The sequence below is a fragment of the Arthrobotrys flagrans genome (assembly GCF_004000055.1).
Source record: "Arthrobotrys flagrans strain CBS H-5679 chromosome Unknown unitig_1, whole genome shotgun sequence".
NCBI lineage: Eukaryota > Fungi > Ascomycota > Orbiliomycetes > Orbiliales > Orbiliaceae > Arthrobotrys > Arthrobotrys flagrans.
The window spans coordinates 4,779,004-4,797,420 of NW_027137556.1; the positions used below are offsets into that span (position 1 = coordinate 4,779,004).

Sequence of the window (18,417 nt, forward strand, 5' to 3'; positions counted from 1 at the left end):
ATGCCGCGAGCTGAGGTTACGAGGCCTTAACAAGATCGTGACATAGGTGGGGCACTCAGAACTGCATCGCGCGGATGCATGCACCCTTACCACACACATCTTCTACACCTCCACTAAACTACTTACTTCCTCGAACCTTGCTTGCATCACTCAGACCACGTCGACTCCAGGATCTGGCAGTTTGGTACCACATTTTTCCTGCTTCAAGATTGTTGCAGCGCTAGTTCCAACTTCAGACTATAGCGGGTCCCTGTTATAGCTTGCCCTTTCTTGTCAACGCACACCGGAGAACTCGACGAATATAAAATTACACCTCAATCACCTCCTGCTGGTCTGTATCACCAGTGCTAACCCAGCACACCCTCGAATGATCACGGCTAGACGGATACATACACTCCAGTGCGATCCGAAACCCGCTACCTCCTTCCTCATTCCATTCTCTCGTCCTCTGTGCCATACCCAGCTGAGGAAGACACACACGAGCGCTTGGTCTGATCATACATACATAACATGGAGTCGTATATGCCGGACACATCACCTATGGATATGGTATACACGCCGATTCCTCTCCCTTTTTGGTTTCTTTGGCATATTTTTGTATTTTGTCACAAAAGGGAAAAGAACAAAAAAAACTGCTTGACCCCTCACTTTGATACTAGTTCGCTGCAATTGGGGGCTTTTTGTTTCTCCAACCCTAAAATCATGTCTCATTGCTTACCTCTATCGTTCTCTGTGTAAAACTTGGTCTCTAACACTTTTATCTCCATGTCTTTATAGCAGTCCACCGAAAGGGTCGCAGTACCCGCTCTTATGATCCAGAAGAAGGGTGAACCACAGGTGTTCTACATCCCTCTATCAAAAATCAATTGCTGGGAGGTATGTACTATAAGCTCCAACCCTCTCCAGAAACACCCCCATATCCCCACTCCTTTAGCCTGATTTTGGTCCTACCGGAAGCTCCCCGGGCGCCTACGATCGAAACCTAGCTTGCTGCGGTGTAGATCTCGAAATCGTACATGCATACTGACTAATATTCCAATGGATATTCTAATAAAAGGACTTGGTCACATCTATCCACCATCTCTACACATTTTCATTCTCGTCGCCGCCAGCTATAATTACGTTTGAAGGCGATGTTGTAAATCCGAAAAACTACCTGCAGTTCATGAAGCCAAATGCGCACCTGCTGCTCAGTTTCCCTGTTGGGTTTCAAGCGTCTAAGAATTCCTTGAGGCGCATGAGCGAGCACCTTTCACCAAGAATGATGTCTACGAATTCATCATACAGCATTGCCTTTATGAAGAAAGATCCAACTGGCGGAACTGCCTCCGTCCAGACATTCTCTCCTTACAGCCCGTCCCGGGCTTTCAGAAACGAACTCGAAAGAGCTGAGGCGCAAGAGCGGAGATTAGAAGAGCAGAGACTAGCAGCGCATGTCAAAGCTCGGGAGGATGTTCAGCGGTTTACACAATATTCAATGGGTACGGCTCCTAATTGGTTCATGTAGAATACCTTACCTACTCTTAATTTTTTTTCTTTCCCCTCTCGGTCTTGTCCTGTCTTTTTCGAAACGACATGGGGAAGGGAAAAGACAGAAAACACCTTTTTTCCCCCCTTCTTCCTTTCGCCGTCCTCTCTTTTTTCCCTTTTTTTCTCTTCTCTTTTAAAAACCCTCTAAGGTGTTCCTCCCCCTGCTGCACAAAGCAAAAAACCACACTTTTTTAAACTTCCCTTTCCAAGGCAGTGGGCTAAGAAACAAACCATATTGGATTTAAACAGGTTCGAGAGCCATGAGCGAAAAGCGGACCTTCTCGTCCTCCATGGCCACTCCGATGTCTACCGGCTTAAGTCCGTTGTCTGAGAGTGGTGTGCATCCCGGTCGGCGTGCCTCCCTCTCCTCACAGTCCACGGTCTCACATTCTATAATGTCCTATCTCCCAGAGGAAAGCTACCGACATATGTCACACAGCCTAACTCCTGCAACTGAAGTGGACTATTATCCGGAAACAGGCTCTGGTTGGAGCTTTCTTCGATCTCCAAATGTCTGGTATCCTTCGGGGGATCCTTGGACAACTGTCGATGGTAAGAAGGAGCAGCAGAGGCTTGGGATAGCCTTCCCTTCTGCCGAGTCTCCCATGCCTGAAGATATTGGTCAGTTCTTTTTCTTTTCTTACATACATGCATGCATACATTCTTCTATAACTATATATCCTTTCTATAAGTTGGATTAAACCCAGTCTAACATTCTTTCATGATGATTATACTTCCAGACCCCCCAACGTCTGAATTACAACATCAGACCTACCCCGCCCCTGTTCTCCCAAGCTACTCAACAGAGAACATGCAACTAGCACCAGGCTTCCCAGTCTCAAACATAATCCAACAAGTATCAGCTCAAGCTACCATCGGTGGTATCCCCTCTTCCAAAACCGACGTAGACCAAGCCGAAGATGGAACCTCTTCCATCCGCTCTCAATCCCCACTCGACGCACAATGGGATCGCATCGAGACTCCACAGTCCAGCAGCGTTCTCTTATGTCCTCACATCACCTTCCATTGCGTGAAACCTATAGATTTAAAGATCCGTCTAACACCAACTGTGACCGTTATCCCTCCGACCGACCCCCTTGAACACGATCGCATGTATGCAACTGCTATCGGTGAACATGTCAATCTTACCATGTCGATCGAAGGTAACGGGAAGATCACAAGAGTGATTAGTGAACCCGAGAACACGAAGACTCCGGAAAAGATCACGCTTTTAAAGAAGAGTCAAGCTAAAGGTGCAGGTGGGAAATGGTACATTAGCAGAATGGAAACACAACTTGAAGGTGGATGGGGAAGTGCAGAGGTTGGAGAATTAGGCGGACATGGTGAAGACGGGAAGAGGAGAAACCCGGGTATCATGCTAGACTGGAGCTTTAAGGGTGAACAGAACGAGAAGAGATCTTTTGCAGTAGCTTATGAAAAGCTTTCGGCATTCTTAGATCTCTTCATGGACACTTGTGGCTTTCCAAAGAGAGAACGACAGGTAATTCTTTACATTGAAACAACCCTTCAAGAATATAACACTAACAACGCAATTATCTATAGACAATGATCAATTTCTGGGCCAGAAGATTACCTCAAGAACCCTCAAAGAACGAATTCCTCCTCATCAAGCTCCTCCCAGTCAAGGACCTCATCTCACTACTTCCCATCCAAACCGACCCACCACCAGACAGAACCGTCAGATTCTTCATCATAATCCGCAGAGCCACCCGCGAAATCGTTCGAAAGGAAGGCCTCCAAGTCCGTGGCGAGATGGCAAGGGTTGTCTATGAGGTTCTAGGTAGCAAGCCACCTCCAATCGTACCCGCCACAAAGAAACGTAGGGGTAGAGGCAAGGCCAAAGGCAAGGGGCCGCACGGTGATTCCAACGCCGCAATGAGGGAGGCTGAGCGCCCTGCAGGACCAGACCCAAACCCACGGGTTCCAATCGAAGGAGGCACCGGTCTAACCATCTTCGAGTATGGTGGTGTACTCATGGCAAGCCAGGAGGCGGATGAACAGATGGCCGAAGAGGCCCTTGCTTTATCGACTGCAGAAGCTGCAGCCGCCGAAGAAGAAAAGGAGACTAAAACAAAATCTAGCCCTCCTTCGCCACCTCGCAAGGTGCTTTCGCACCAACCGACAGTTGAAGAGTATGCTGAGCCAGCGGCTCCCGCAGCAAACATGGACGTTGACCAACCCGTCCTTACTGAAACCAACCCCACAGCTATAGTCTCCCCACGGGACCACTATGCTATCTTACCAGATACCCAACCATCAGGCATCCAGATGTCTGATTTCGCTTCCCGCGCGCCCGATGAAGTTATCTCGTCGTTATACTACGATGAGAATCAACAGTTCTACGACCCGTTCATGTATGCACATCAAGATATGGAGCTAAATGATCCGAATCAGGCGGTCTTTACGGTCGTAGGCACGAACGCTGGGTACGGTGGTGGGTTTTTCCAGACGGCGCACCAACATCCGCAGGGGCAGGTTGTTGGGAATCCCATGCAGGTAGCACAGGGATGGGGGTGGCATGGTCAGTACGAATAAATAAATTAAAAAAAAAAAAAAAAAAAAAAAAAAAAAAAAAGAAAATACTAAATATATACATAACCAAAAGGGAGAAAGAAGGTACAAGCACAGAAAAGTTTGGAACTTTTCCGGTTGATTCTAACGATTTTATGACTTTTCTTTATCTGATTTTTTTTTGACAAAGTATATATATGCTGGCAAGCATATGGCCTTTTTTGATTGGCTTTTTTGGTTGGCCTTTTTCCTCGCTCTTGATACCAAATCTTTCCTTTCCCCTTCTTCTTCTTCTTCCCTTTACAAAATTTTCAGCATTGTAATTATCTCATACATATTTTCTAGTTATTTCCTTCTTTCTTGTTTTTTTTTTCGGTTCTTCGACCGGGAAAAAAACATACGGGCTTGTCCTTTTTCACTTTCCTTTATTTCATTTCATTTCATCTTCTTCGAATACCGGGCGAGGATTTTCTTTACAAAACTCCATTACTTCCTGACGTTTTTTTTTGGTCAATCGGAATACCTTTTTTTCCTCTTTTTTTTCTCTTTCAAAATTTCCTTTTCTTATTTGTAACGGGAGGGAAATTCTAGGAGTTGATATCAGGTAGAAGCATCGATTCGTCTTCTGTGTTTTTATGTGGTCTTAACTTTCCTTCAACTATTGATTCGAGCAGAAAAAACAACTATGCTCAGGAACATTCTTAATCATCTTCCCTTAACCCTTTAATCTTGGTATTATTTCCTTTTTTCATATTTCTTGGATTTTGTCGGAATACATTCCTTTTTTCTTTATTTCTTTTAAATTTACTCTGCATGGGCGTATTTGGCGATATCGATATCGATTTCAATACCCTATTTCAATGTTGAACTAACCTACCTACCTATAGCCTTGCTAACAACTGTTACCTAGCAGCTTTTTTTTGATATCCTTCCTGTCATATATAGGCATTTTATATGAAAGAATAACAAAAGACTGAAACCAATTAATCTTCAACTAAACACTCTATATATATATATACCCACGTGACATCCAAGATTCGAGATATCGATATAACGACGATCATTCACCTCTTCAAAGCCAGATCTTCGTTTAGGCGGGGTCTTCGTGAACGTTTATCGATCGGATATCGGAAGTGGTGCTAAATATATTGTAAGGTAGCATCCTCCCGCTCGTCGCGCTTTTCGGGTTTTCGCTTTTTTTTTTTTCGCAATCGGGCCGTTTAATTTAAACGCAAAAAATTTTAAGCTTAAATTTGGTTTTTTTTTCATAGGTAGTCGAATCAGATCGAGAACAAACTTAAATCCTTGATTCTTTAGCGGGGGGAGGGGAGGCTTCCGAATCCATCCGTCTGTCTATCCTATCCGCATTTGCATTTCAGAATACATGCTTTCTTCTAACGAAAGAGCGAATTAAGAGAACAATTTATTCTGTACAGTTCTCGAGACCAGATAACAATGCCATTATTCGTCGCCGGTATCTGGCACTACCCAATAACATACCGCTCCACCCAACTCTGGACCTACACCGAACTCTTCGACTTCCACTTTCTGGTAGCATTGGCTGCGATGATGTTTAATGCGGGGGTTGAGGAGAGGTGTCGGCTTGGGTTTGGAAGGGTGCAGAGGGCGGAGGTTTAGGGATGGTGAGATCTCACGCGTTATCCTTTTTTTTTTTTTTTTTTTTCCGAAGTCTATATAGATTATTCTACTTTAAATACAGAGTATATGTCCATACTTTATGGTGAGCTCGTACTTTGTTTGGACTCTTTTTTTTTTGTGGAAGAAAGAGCTCTATGATGACTGGACCGGTATACTCGATTGGTGGGAACTTGTTGAGCAGCGAAACTTGTTTTTTTTAAAGGGCTTTGCTCCGGCTTAGCCGGCTTGGGGGGATTGGGTATCGTGCGCTTCGGAACTCATGGTTGAACAATTAATAGGCCAAGTACGTAATGAAGTCTGGGGAAGTCTTTCGGAACTTTTCCAGGTCTTCATTAACAAACTAACATAGCCTCGAGCTCTCTGATGGCTAAATGGGGGGTGATGCAGCGGATTTGAGCATGAGATCTAGTCCTAAGTAGTAACTTCGCCAAGTAGATGGCGTCGAATAAAAAATAAAAAAACGTGAACGGCTATGTAATAACCACGAACATCCGCATATCTACATATAGCCGCAAGAACCATCACTGAATAATTCCCTTATGTTTTTCTGGGGTAAAAGAAGATGTGATCATACTTAGCTTGCGCACTCCCACCACCCCTGGCCGGCAATCCGCATGAGACTTGACAGGGTATGGGGGTAGTGTACAAGGAGAGACAATGGGAGGGGGCGGTGGAGCTTCGGCAGGTAAACGAGTCGTAGAGGGGTAGTTTCGACCGTGCTGAATTGGGTTGAATCGACTGGTTAGAATTTGGTTGCGATGTTTTGAAACGAAAAAAAATGTTATTATGTTGGCTTTCGAAAAAGTACCGACGAACTTCGGTGATGGTTCGGGATTGTATACTTCTTCTATTAAATTCTATGTATTTTGTCTTAATCTTCAAGCTAACAATACTTGTTTATAAGTAGAAAAGGAAAGAAAAATGGCATCGAGTTGAATGGATTAGTATTCGCTTCATACAAACCATTCCTCATTGTACGCCTTGCCTTGCCTGCGTGCGCAGCTGCATTGAAATCGAAAAGAAAAAAAAGAGAAGCCCCACCAACCAATATTTTTTGTATTCGCATTCCTTTATAAAGATATGATGGAACCCCTCTCTCTTGCTTTCGCCCCTCCGCTTATGTTTTTGTTTGGAATGTAGTCTTTTTTCTTTCTAGTTAAGATATATTTTTTGCATCAATGAGGGGATCGTACTTTTAAAACATGGACATCATCGACGATAAGACTAGCCGATTGCGATTAAAACCTCGCAAAGAATCTTTTTGCACACCGTTTCTTTAAGAGGCAGATTTGAACTTGAGTAATTTTTATCTACCGTATCATTAGACTCTTTTTTCTTATCCTAAAATTCTTCTTGGGATTTTTCCCGTACGCCGCGAAGAAGGGGATAGGAAAAACTGTTAAACCACCTGGTTGTCTGGACCCTTTCTATAACACGGGAATTATTATATCACAGAGAATTCAACCTGGGCAAAAAAAGGGAAAGAGCTTCAATTTTGCCTGTTGTTCCAGCTGATAATTAATTGGTGGACCGAACTACCCGCTACCTTAACCATTTAATTGGTTCCCTTCCTTTTTTTTCCTTCTAGAAGGATATCGAAGTTGTTCCATTTATCTCAGGGGGTTTCCTGGACTGGGTGGAGTGAATCAGAGATAACCGTTCGGTCGATAACACCGACCAGGCCACGCACGATATTTCCGCAGTGCTGCTGCTGCAGGCAAAGCTGTGCCCTGGTAACCTTACGATAATAACCAACTTGCAAGGCATACAATTTGCCATGCAATTTTAAGGGACTCGATCGGATTAATTTTTTCTGGTGAAGGAAACGTTGGGAAAGGTTTTATATTTCAAGTAGCATCTGGTATTTCATCTTTCGTCCGTCCTTTCGTCCTTTCTTCAAGCCTTTTCTGTTATCTGGAATATTTCTTTTATATTGCCTGCCTCAACTCGAGATAAACCCCGGCCGGAAATTGGTAGGAACCGCATCTGTAACAAGGCAACACTTTCCTTCCCGCAACTTCGGACGATAGGTAATTAACCTCATCCAGAAAACATCATACGATTAGCTAATGACAATCATATATTTCCCCAGATTCTTATTCATCAACATCGTCATTATCGCCACTTGTATTACGTTTTTCATCACTCATCTGATTAGTATATGATATTAGTATTGGGATTGCCTAAATAATTGCTGCGGCATATATACCGCAAGAACGGCACTGCTCTGTTACACAGCTTGCATTTGATATATTGGGAGTTCCTTCGAAGATTCGGATATCGACTTTATATTATCTCTTCCTTGGGAAATATATTTATTCAAGGGATCTTATTACCTACTTATCCTTCGACATACCTAAAGACCTCAACAATTGCGATTTAACAAAATGGCGACAATGAACAAAGACTCCATACCCCCCTCTTCCTCCACTACAAATATCAATACCAACATCAAACCCCCACCCCTCTACCGCCGCATCTCCCGTCCTCAAAACCTTCATCTCGAGATCATTAACCCCCCATCAATCACAATCCCTCCGTCTCAACCCCCAATGTTCCAAACCAATATTCTCAAACGAAATAATCCCACAATTAACAATGTCCCCTCAATGATCTGCGACCACACGATAACAACCATAAACATGAATATTTGCAGCAACTCGAGTTCTCACTCCGAAACTTCCTCCAGAAGTTCTACTCCAACCCGGTCTACCGCTTCTTCTACAACTACTGACGACGGGTCATCAATCGTTACGCCTACTCTTGAATCTTCATCTCCTATACTTCCTTCTTCTTCTTCGCCTCCAACAGCATTTGCGTTTTCAAATAGCTCTACAGCAGCGGCAGATACTGCTACGAGACTTTTACTGAGGGATAGGTATTTAGATAGTCTTCAACGTCCTATAATCCTTGGAACGTCAAATATTGGATCGATATCAAGTCGTGGGAATTCTCTTGATATTACACGGGCTGTCTATCAAGATCCTAAATCCACACTATCACAACCGCAACCTTCACTTGAAATCTTCACGCCACCGGAAACGCCCGCGTCAGCAAGTAGTAAAGAAAAAGACACCAAAAAATTAAAGCTAGATAAATCTGTACCACCTCCAAAGTTTCATCTCGGATCGCAACATCAGAAGCGAGATACTACCGAGCCGTCGCCGTTGTCACCGCTACTACCAGCCGATTGGTCAGATATGGGAGGAATTGATAACCGAGTAAGCTACCCAAACGAAGACGAAGAAATAAACGGAATCCTCCAACCATCAGGAACATACGACCTAGACAACCCAAAACAGCCTACAAAACTCGGTTCAGGAGCATGGAGTAACGTCTACAAAGGCATTTACCACCCCCAAAGCTCCCAAAAGCCACTCCTGATCGCCGTAAAACGTCCATTAAACACATTCTCCACCCCCGCGTTGAAACGAGAAGCCACGATCCTATCCCACATTCACAAAAAACTTAATGCCTCAAATAAATACAACTCTATCATTCCATTCCATGGGTTCGATGCATCTACAGCATCGATACTAATGACTGCATTATCTGGGGACAATCTTGAACAATTCACCAGCCGATGTAGAGCTTCGCTGCCCCGCGATAACTCGAATTTTAATGCATTAAAACTACCAGTGGTGGGGATTACACAATGGCTGTTTATATCAGAACGGTTGATCTCCGCGTTTGCATTCTTGAAGGCTTCGGGTGTTATTCATGGGGATGTTAAGCCGCAGAATATCCTTACAAAGGCGTTTGATAGGAGCCTACTAGATGATGATGGTGTGAGAAAGTACGATTGGATTTCCGACGAAGAAGCAGCGGGGTTAGTAGAACCTATTGTCGCAGACTTCTCATCATCGTATATAGTCGACAACGCCGGTAATATCCCAGATGAAGAAGAAGCCATCAACGCCGTTACAACAATCTACTGTGCCCCTGAACTCCTAGCCGCATTCCTAACCCCACCAACAACCCCCACAAAACCCACCTCCTCATCCTCATCCCCCAAAACCAAAACCGAACCCCGCCCTCTCCCAACATTCTCATCAGACCATTACGGCCTCTGCATGACGCTCTTACAATCAGCGATAGGAAGTCATCCGTACTCTGCTGCAAACATGGATATTCAACGGAATATGTGGGTGAGGCAGGGGGATCCCATGGGGTTTGCGAGGGCGGATGAGAGGGGGTTTAGGTGTAGGAGTGGTGGAGCGGTTGATAGATTGTTACGCGGGTGTTTTGGGAAGACGGCGGAGGGGAGGGTTGGGGTTGAGGAGTTGGTGGGAAGGGTTGAGGGGCTTTGTGGGGAGTGGAGGGGGAGGAAGGGGGAGGATGCGTGGGTTTGGGGGGGCCGTTTGGTTTGATTTTCTTTTTGGCCCTTTTTGAGGTTTATTGGGGTATGGGTATTGGGGATTTGTGAATTGATTGATCGGTTTGGGAGAGTCTGTTGTATGAGCATGGATATAACCATTATTTTGGCTTTGCATTGCTTTGCGCTCATTCGTTTTCTTTGTCTTTTTTTGTAAGCATTTATATGGCATGGCATTAACGGGGATATAGACTATGGAATTTGTGGTAAACCGGATGGTAATTTTTTAGAGATGGGGATTACTTATATATATAGCGCAGAAAATGTATTGGGATGTGTAGTTTTTCTTTGGTTTTATTTATAAGGGGAGAGTTTATATACTTAAGTATAGTTTATATATGATACTGGCGTCGAGGGTTTTAAAAAGCCGGCCGAATAGAAAACAAGGACTTTGAATATATATTAAAAGATACAAACGTCAATATCGACTGACTACTGAACAATAACTTTGTTCCCATAAGACACTGATAGGAAAGAGAAAGAAAAAAAAAAATTCCGATGTTAGAAATCCCAATTCAAGGTCGGGTTCACGGGGTTCCTCAATGGAAGTTGATCGGAATTGTAACCATGGTGAAGTATTCACACAAAATGACGTCCGTAGCAATATCAATATGGAGGGATTGTGGTATTATGTAATCTTGATGCCAACCTGCCGAGGTGAAACCTGGGGAAAAAGAAGGATACTCAAGGTTGAAGATCTCCAGGGGGGTCCCTGATCTTTTCTGTGTACCGTCGGATTAAGCCGAGCTTAGATAGCCGAAAAAGAAACAAAAAAAAGCTTGAGTCTAGGTACCCAACTAGATATCGGATTTCGGTTGATCTGGTGCCTACTTAGTGTTGGAGAATTCTTCCCGAATATGGGATGTATCTTGGATTGTGCGACTACGGGGTTTCTTTCTTTCTTTCGTTTTCTTGCGACTTATTCTTTCCTCGGTATATAATTAGCAGAATTTTATAATATCAGACGAGTCAAGAATTCTTGCCTGCCTGAGTGTAGTGTAATCTCAATCACGCCTATTTACTCACAATGCTCCAGAACAATCACAATTGATGGACTAGACAAATATCTACGTTTCCATTTACATAATAATCCGGATCCCGGAATGCTAGATATTGAGCTTTTTCGAATGTTAGCGGTTCGAAAAATAAATTTAAATTATTTCAAAATCCCAACTAATAGTTTGTACTACCATCTAATAACTGAACTCTCTTCGATGCCAACATATGCATGTTGGCATCAAGTCTTAAATCTCTTCGCTCGCATTCGGGTCTTGCTCCAAAAATTCTCAAAATGGTATTATCGCTAGTTATTTACGTATACCAAGGATTTTAACCCAGTGGTTGAGTCGCGGATACTCAAACACAACTTGTGGTATTTTACCCCCTCCCCGCGTTGCCCAAACCCAGCTCCCCAGCTTTCGCTTCGAAAAGCCCAGAACTGAATTAACAAAGGGCTGACTAAAAAGTCGTCGAATACACCCCGAAAGAAATTTAAAGCTTACCAATAACTTTGTGAAAAAGGAACCACTTGCGCCGGTTGAGCCGATTATCCCGGACGCCAGCTCCCTATCTTTAGGTATATAAGCTGCTAGTGATCAAGGATCTAGAACTTCAGATGGTCAATTGGAGGTGATACTTGATATTCGAGATTTGATTCGAAATTCGCGCTTCCAAACAAAGAGCTTCCCCACAAAATTGATATCGGCACCGGCTGTCGGAACACCACCTTCCAACTTCTCTTTTTTATTTTTTGCCCCGGATTATATTATCGATCGTGACACCTTAAAGCTTCTAAGTTTTTTTTTGTCTGGGCCGTCGCAATGTCGGAGCAGTCTGGCCCAACACTCCAAGACCGATTCGCAGCGTAAGTATATTAACCCCCCAAACCCAAGATGCATATGAAAGATGCAGCTGCAACTTGTACCCCCATACATCGTACAGAATATCCCCAGAAAAAAAAGGGGGCATGTATCACCAAGATACCTAATTCCCCAAATAATACAACATCTTTTGATAATTCTCATTAATAATTTTATTCCATTATTATCCCTCATGGGGCTCTATTAACATGATTTACTAAACAGCACAAACGGCGACCACCAATCCCTCTGGGAAGCCCTCTGGGATAACGGCACCTACCTCCCCTGGGACCGCGGCCAATCTTCACCCTCCCTCGTCGACCTCCTAAACGACAATCCCTCACTGATAACCCCCCATCACCATCATCCCAACTAACAGCCCTAGTCCCCGGCTGCGGCCGCGGCTACGACGTCCTCCTCTTCGCCTCCCACAGTCTAAAATCCTACGGCCTAGAACTCTCCCCTTCAGCCGTCACTGCCGCCCGCGAAAATGCCAAATCCTCCGGTCTGCAACCAGAATTACATACCTTCATCACCGGAGATTTCTTCACTAAAAACTGGCAGGTCGATACGCCAGAGAAATTCGATGTAGTTTATGATTATACTTTTCTATGTGCGTTAGATCCTTCGCAAGGGTTACGTGAGAAGTGGGCGGAGAGGATGGCAGCGTTGGTTAAAGAGGGTGGGGTTTTGATTTGTTTGGAGTTTCCGTTGTATAAGAATTTAGAGCTGCCGGGGCCGCCGTGGCCGCTTAGGGAGGGGATTTATAGGGGATTGTTGGAGAATGTAGGGTTTGTGAGGGAGATGTATGTTACTCCTAGACGGTATTTGGAGAGTGGGGAGGGGAGTGATATGGTTAGTGTTTGGAGGAGGCAGTAGGCTGGTTTTTTGTGAGGTGGTTATGGTTTAAGGAGAGAGGGTATATAATTGAATTTGTTTCGCCGGCGATAGAAAAAACAAAAAAGCATGCCTAGTGTAGAATAGACGGGAAAGCAAATGGGTATAACCGCAACCATTAATGAACAAAAAACAAAGCGAGCGAATTGAACAAATGAAACACATGGATAGGAAGAACAAAGATAGTGAACCACCGAGTTTAACACCTGTGTAAAACAGTCCTTTAATGCATTGATGCTCTACCGAGGAATTCCCGAAAAAAGAAACAAGCAGAGAAGCTAGAAGTTTAGAGGAGATGGGGATGGGAAGTGGGTTTAAGCACGCAAGGCAAAGTACTCCCTTTCTTCTTCTTTGGAGAACATGTATTGCTTGCAGGAGTGGCATGCGTAGCGGACTTTGGCGGTTCTTTTAGTCTATGATATTTCATTAGCAACCCTGGAGTAGGTCATGATATAGTGGGAAGCATACAAACGTCTCCTCCTTCCCCAAACTATCCAAATACTTATAAAAATTCTCACAAGTGTACCATCCCTTCCCTACACAATTCGTACCTCTTCCACACTCCAATTCCACCGTTGTGGTCTCGGTTCCTCGTCCATTTTTGTTAGTCTTAAGGAGATAATTTTCCATGCCGATGGAGGCGCAGGAGGTGCAAACCCATGGTTCACCCTTTGAGTTACAGGCACAGGGTTTTACGGTTGGGTCGACTATAAGAGAAGGGAGAGAGATGGAGGAGCAGGCCGTGCAAGTTGCGCGTTTTGTGGACTGGTGAGTGGGCTTTGCGGTGCGTGTTTTGCAGTTCTATCGCCAGTCATGTTTAGATCACTACCATTTTTATCTTCCCTGGTGTATAGATAGAACTTACTCGACAAGAGGGACGGCGGCAGCGGTCGCTATATATTAAATATTAGCATTATATAAGATAACAATACGGTATAGGAAGTATGCACCATATATTAACCAAATCAGTGACACACTGAGTTCGAAGGATATGACTTCGAATGGACGAAATCCGTTTAGACTTCTGACTAGCAGCCGCATATTGGCAGCGAAGCGTGAACGGTAATAAATGCCTTCGATTCTCGAGAAGACACTGGTGCATATCCCGACACGTCGAGGAGAGGTTGTACAAGTCCGTACGGTCTAGATGCTGGGCGATCGAACGGATACATCTAATTCGATCCTTCAGAATTAATAACTATACAGAAACAAATTATTTTATTTTACTTTTATCTTTTAATTTTTAAAGAACCAATTTGACGTATACTGAACATACGGATAGATTCCAACGACCCGAAAAAGCTTGTTGAGGCGGTCCGAATCATTCGATACTCCGCTGCGACGGGTCGATGCGGACCGCCGTTTTGACCGCGAGGCCGTCGACGGTGGCGATGTGTTGACGTGGTGGTGGTGGCTGACGTTGTTGTAGTTGTGGTGGGGGCCTTCGGGATGGCGCATAGTCATCTGGTCGTAGAAGTGCGAATGGCCCGGGAAATCTCGCTCGACGGTGTCGGCGTCCAGGTCGATGAAAACGACCATTTTCTTGTCTACTTTGTATCTTGTATCCGGTAGCGGTGATCTTTATAGCCAAAATATCTATATTAGTGAGTGAGAAGGATACTTTGTGAGAAGGATAAGTTTGTAATTATGGAATGATATGGATATCTGCAATAATGATTACGGACTACAGGAGAGGGGGATTTAATTTAAGAAAGAAAGAAAGAAAAGAACCGAAAGAGTTGAAAGAGGTACTTCGATATATAAAGGTAACTTCACTAGGACTACTACAGAGTAGGTAAGGGTATTAGTCAGTTCCAAAGGAGATATGTCCCAGAACAGATATTCCCTTTGAGTTTAAACTGCTTCAGGATCAGTTCGGTCCATGCACCAGGTTTACCAGTTTTTTGTTCGAACGTTTCGAATTTCCCGCCCTTTCTTTTTGGCTACCTAGTACACCTAGCTCTTTGACATGCCAAGAAAATGCGCGCCGGTAAACTTGTGTTTTTCCTATGTTCACGGGCTGGGTAAAAGGCAACATACTTGACGTGGAGAAGGCATGGTTTGCTGCTGAGTAATGGAGACGAACTGGGTAATCCGGCTGAAAGGACAGTTTATATATTTCCTATCTTCGAGGTTCCTCATCCGAATTCTCGGGTCTTCAAGCTTCTGCAATTACTTATCACGAAATGCTAATGTAGCGCGTAACTATCTGAAAGGACTCCCCCCCCACGATGCACTATACTCTAGACAATATAACAAGAGATAGCACAACGTCAAATTCCTTCTTCGCAACTTGATGCTCACTTCCTAAGCCATATACTGAGATATTGGGAAGGCAAATATGATATTGGTCTTTCTGAAAGATCTTCCAAGAACAAAGCTTCTATACAAGGGTTACAGTTCTAGAATTGATAGGCGCTTCGAGGCGCCTATCACAGCCGCCATGGCCATATCTGTAGAGGGTCCTCCGGGACTAGGTGTAAGTTTACTAACCTAGGGCCTATAAAGTAAAATGAATGGATTAAGTTAATCAGAGCCCACGGAAATCGGAAGTCGGAAGTCTGGAGTTGGTGGCCGAGGAAGGTTGACTACTCAGCACTGCTTAGCTCAGAAGGCTGGTATCAGGAGTGCCTGGTCTCGTTGTTAACTACCAGAACCAAACCATGAGCGCCCTAATGACGTCATTTGTAGATGTTCAGATGAGTTGAAAAATAGAACCTGTGCAGATAGATTAGGTAATTTTAGTCTCTTTAGGTTGTTTAGAAATAAAGGAATGGGCTGTATGGGCTTATATATGGGAATACAGAGATAGTGTCTTTATATAAGCTCCGTATCTCCATGGCTCCATCATGTACAGCCGAAACCAGACCTCATATGAAGCCCTATCAAAATTCGCAACACGAGACTTCACCGGAATACCACGCGCGAAACACAATATTAATACAAGTAATATGCTGCACGAATAGCATTCTTTCGATATTATTTTAGGATTAAACTAGCCTTTTTGATACCAAGAATACTTAACTGCGAGCCAAACATATCAATCTAGTTCTTAAATTCTGGTACTGGATAGCTGATCAAGGGACTTTTTTATAAAAAAAAAACCAGCATTAACATTAACCCCCAAGGTTTGTGAATACTGTATTGGCTCGAAAGCAATGGTGCCATGGTTTTGCGTAAATTAGCGATTGACCATGGGTGGGTCCATGATCAACGGAATATCAGATTTTTGCTGGCGAGTTGCCTATAAACTGATGGACATACACGTGGAGGTACACATGATTTAGATGAGAGATATTTACGTTTCTATTTCATGGTTTCGATGTTATCTATTTCACAATAAACCATCGAATAGGGTTACCTTCGAATTGGCGAAGCCTCCTCCCCGAGCATCCATAGTATTTCGAAATCAAATACCTAATAATTGATTATTATCCAAGCAATAGATATCTACCTACTCTCTGTATCAAACCAACTAAGACTTAGTATGGCTACCCATAAATATGTATATATCTCCTCCAGAATAGGTAGCATAGAATGAACTCAATTCGCTGTTCTCAACTAATTGCTCGGTCGCACTTCATATCCGCAAGCGATAGGTGTGGATCTTGCTTCTGGACCAACTATAAGCCTTCTATAGCTGTTTTTAGTTGTATTGCCATGTCTCGAACCCGAAGATCCTTCCAAGGGAGTCCATACTCTTCTTCGCTAGTCAGACGAGCGAATCGTGCTCTTGCTTTTAATGCTTTTGCACCGTTTACAGCGGTTTCGAGTTAGACGTCCAGTACTTTTGAACTCATAAGCCGGATGTTAGTCATAAGCACCTCGCAGTCGTTTAACAAAGGAAGGGCGACCGAGTATTAACCCCGGCTGTTAGATTTTAAACATACCCAGTGGCGCCCCTTCTTGATTGGGGTTGAGAAGGAACGTATTAATATCCTCAAGGTTCATGGCAAGGGAATCTAGCTCATGGCCTTGTACAAGATTCCGGTAACCTTTTTGGCCTTCGTTCTTGAGAATATCGGTTTATTTGGTCATGCGCTGAGACCTGAGGCCGGCCCTAATGGCTGCCATCAAATGGGTAGCACCTAGCTGACCTACAATAATAGATGAATGTATCTCTCTTAGCCCGATAAACTATATGACGAAGCCAAATATAGTAATGATAACTGTAATCCATAGAACTCTATCGGACTTATTGAGAGACCCCGCTCTTGATGACTTGATATATCTACGACCCTTACTAAACCCGACAAATGATTTGAAAACCTGATCGCCAAGTTTTTGACCCCCGGGTTGCACCCAGCACATTTGAGCCTTATCCTTTGCTTTTTCGTCTTGTTCGTAGTAGACCTCGTGTGTGGTTTGTTCGATAATATGGTACCAGGAAGAGTCTGTGGAAAAGCGTACTGTTCTACTAGTTTTCCACCGTTTAGGGATTGATTAGAAAATCAATAAATTATAAATCCCGCATAAACCAGAACTCCTAAATCGAGTTAAATGTAAGCAATACAGCCTTTATAACCAGCAAAAACTGCTTGTACTTACCAGTCTGTAGGATTACGCCGAGGGCAGCAGCGGCATACGTAATCTTCTTAAGTTGTCGTTTTACGCCAATGTTAGGGGATAAATTAGGGCTGTGATGTTGAGGTTTTCCAGGATCATCCTCTTTGCCGTTGGCGATCCTCCAAGGACGCCTAGGCCTAGATGGCTCGCACTGGCCGTGTTGGTACTAGGCCTAGTTTTCACATCCGCAGTTTCATCAATAGGCAAAATCCTAGGACCGCAGGCATCGGTGAAGAGAATATCCCTGCTGTTTTGTCCTCGTAGTATCTATCGTCGCTCTTGACCTTCACCACATGGAGGACCTGCGGTGCGTCGAACACACGCGCGATTCCTTCTTCGTGCCATAACTCAGAGGTTGTTTCTGAGGTGCAAGACAGGAGTTCGACCTCTGCAGTTCCAGGGCTTTCCTGAGCTCTTCAATAAATGCCCGTAAAGAAGCATTGCCACAAACCCGGATGGCAGAAACTACAGCTGTTAGAATTCCGAGTGGAACCATGGCGAAGATGACAGTATCCCATATATTCAAGGGTTCACTTAGGAATTGTTTCGTCATTTGCTCACCAAAATGCGTAATAAGTGGAGCCTTCAATTTGTACGGGTAATTAATATACCAGGCGAAAACACTCTTGATTTGTTAAACTTACGAAAGGAACACACAAGGTCAGTTGCAAGATTACTGGTAAAGTCGTTCCATTCGAGGGCCGCGCTAAGCGGAACGGACACGAGGACTAAAACCAAACCGAATGTCATTGCCATCTCGGGAGTGGAACATTGGTCTAAGTTTTAATTTGATCCTTTGATGGAATTGCTGATTACAAACGATCGCATATATGTATATATATATATATATTCGGCGGGGAGGGGTTGGTAATTGGGGTGGACGTATCCCACGCAGGTGAACCCCGCAAGCTGGGAGTATATAAGTATACTGATAGATGTAGAGATCACGAGAGGAGGAAAGAAAGGAAAGGAGGAAGAGAAGCAAGATTATAATGAAAA

At 43.9% G+C, this 18,417-nt stretch overlaps 4 protein-coding genes across 5 annotated transcripts; 2 read left to right on the plus strand and 2 right to left on the minus strand.

Moving 5' to 3' along the window:
• Positions 1-510: 510 nt before the first annotated feature.
• Positions 511-4,086, plus strand: DFL_009413 (uncharacterized protein; the record flags this gene model as incomplete). Of its 2 annotated transcripts, none has more annotated exons than XM_067639295.1 (6): positions 511-549; positions 778-876; positions 1,058-1,481; positions 1,780-2,151; positions 2,271-3,031; positions 3,094-4,086. In XM_067639295.1, the coding sequence occupies 6 exons, from the start codon at positions 511-513 to the stop codon at positions 4,084-4,086; spliced, it is 2,688 nt and encodes an 895-aa protein (XP_067487098.1). The 2 variants fall into 2 exon arrangements, with proteins under 2 accessions (XP_067487098.1, XP_067487097.1); XM_067639294.1 differs by having other exon boundaries at positions 781-876.
• Positions 4,087-8,117: 4,031 nt separating this feature from the next.
• On the plus strand, positions 8,118-10,091 carry DFL_009414 (uncharacterized protein; the record flags this gene model as incomplete). The annotated part of the gene is made up of 1 exon (XM_067639296.1): positions 8,118-10,091. The coding sequence occupies one exon, from the start codon at positions 8,118-8,120 to the stop codon at positions 10,089-10,091; it is 1,974 nt and encodes a 657-aa protein (XP_067487099.1).
• Positions 10,092-13,166: 3,075 nt separating this feature from the next.
• Positions 13,167-14,391, minus strand: DFL_009415 (uncharacterized protein; the record flags this gene model as incomplete). Its single annotated transcript, XM_067639297.1, has 6 exons — positions 13,167-13,265; positions 13,321-13,434; positions 13,510-13,653; positions 13,718-13,745; positions 13,803-14,024; positions 14,129-14,391. The coding sequence occupies 6 exons, from the start codon at positions 14,389-14,391 to the stop codon at positions 13,167-13,169; spliced, it is 870 nt and encodes a 289-aa protein (XP_067487100.1).
• A 2,598-nt stretch (positions 14,392-16,989) lies between these two features.
• DFL_009416 (uncharacterized protein) lies at positions 16,990-17,971 on the minus strand (the record flags this gene model as incomplete). The annotated part of the gene is made up of 3 exons (XM_067639298.1): positions 16,990-17,246; positions 17,401-17,584; positions 17,741-17,971. 3 exons carry the CDS (start codon positions 17,969-17,971, stop codon positions 16,990-16,992), a joined length of 672 nt encoding a protein of 223 aa, XP_067487101.1.
• Positions 17,972-18,417: the final 446 nt, after the last annotated feature.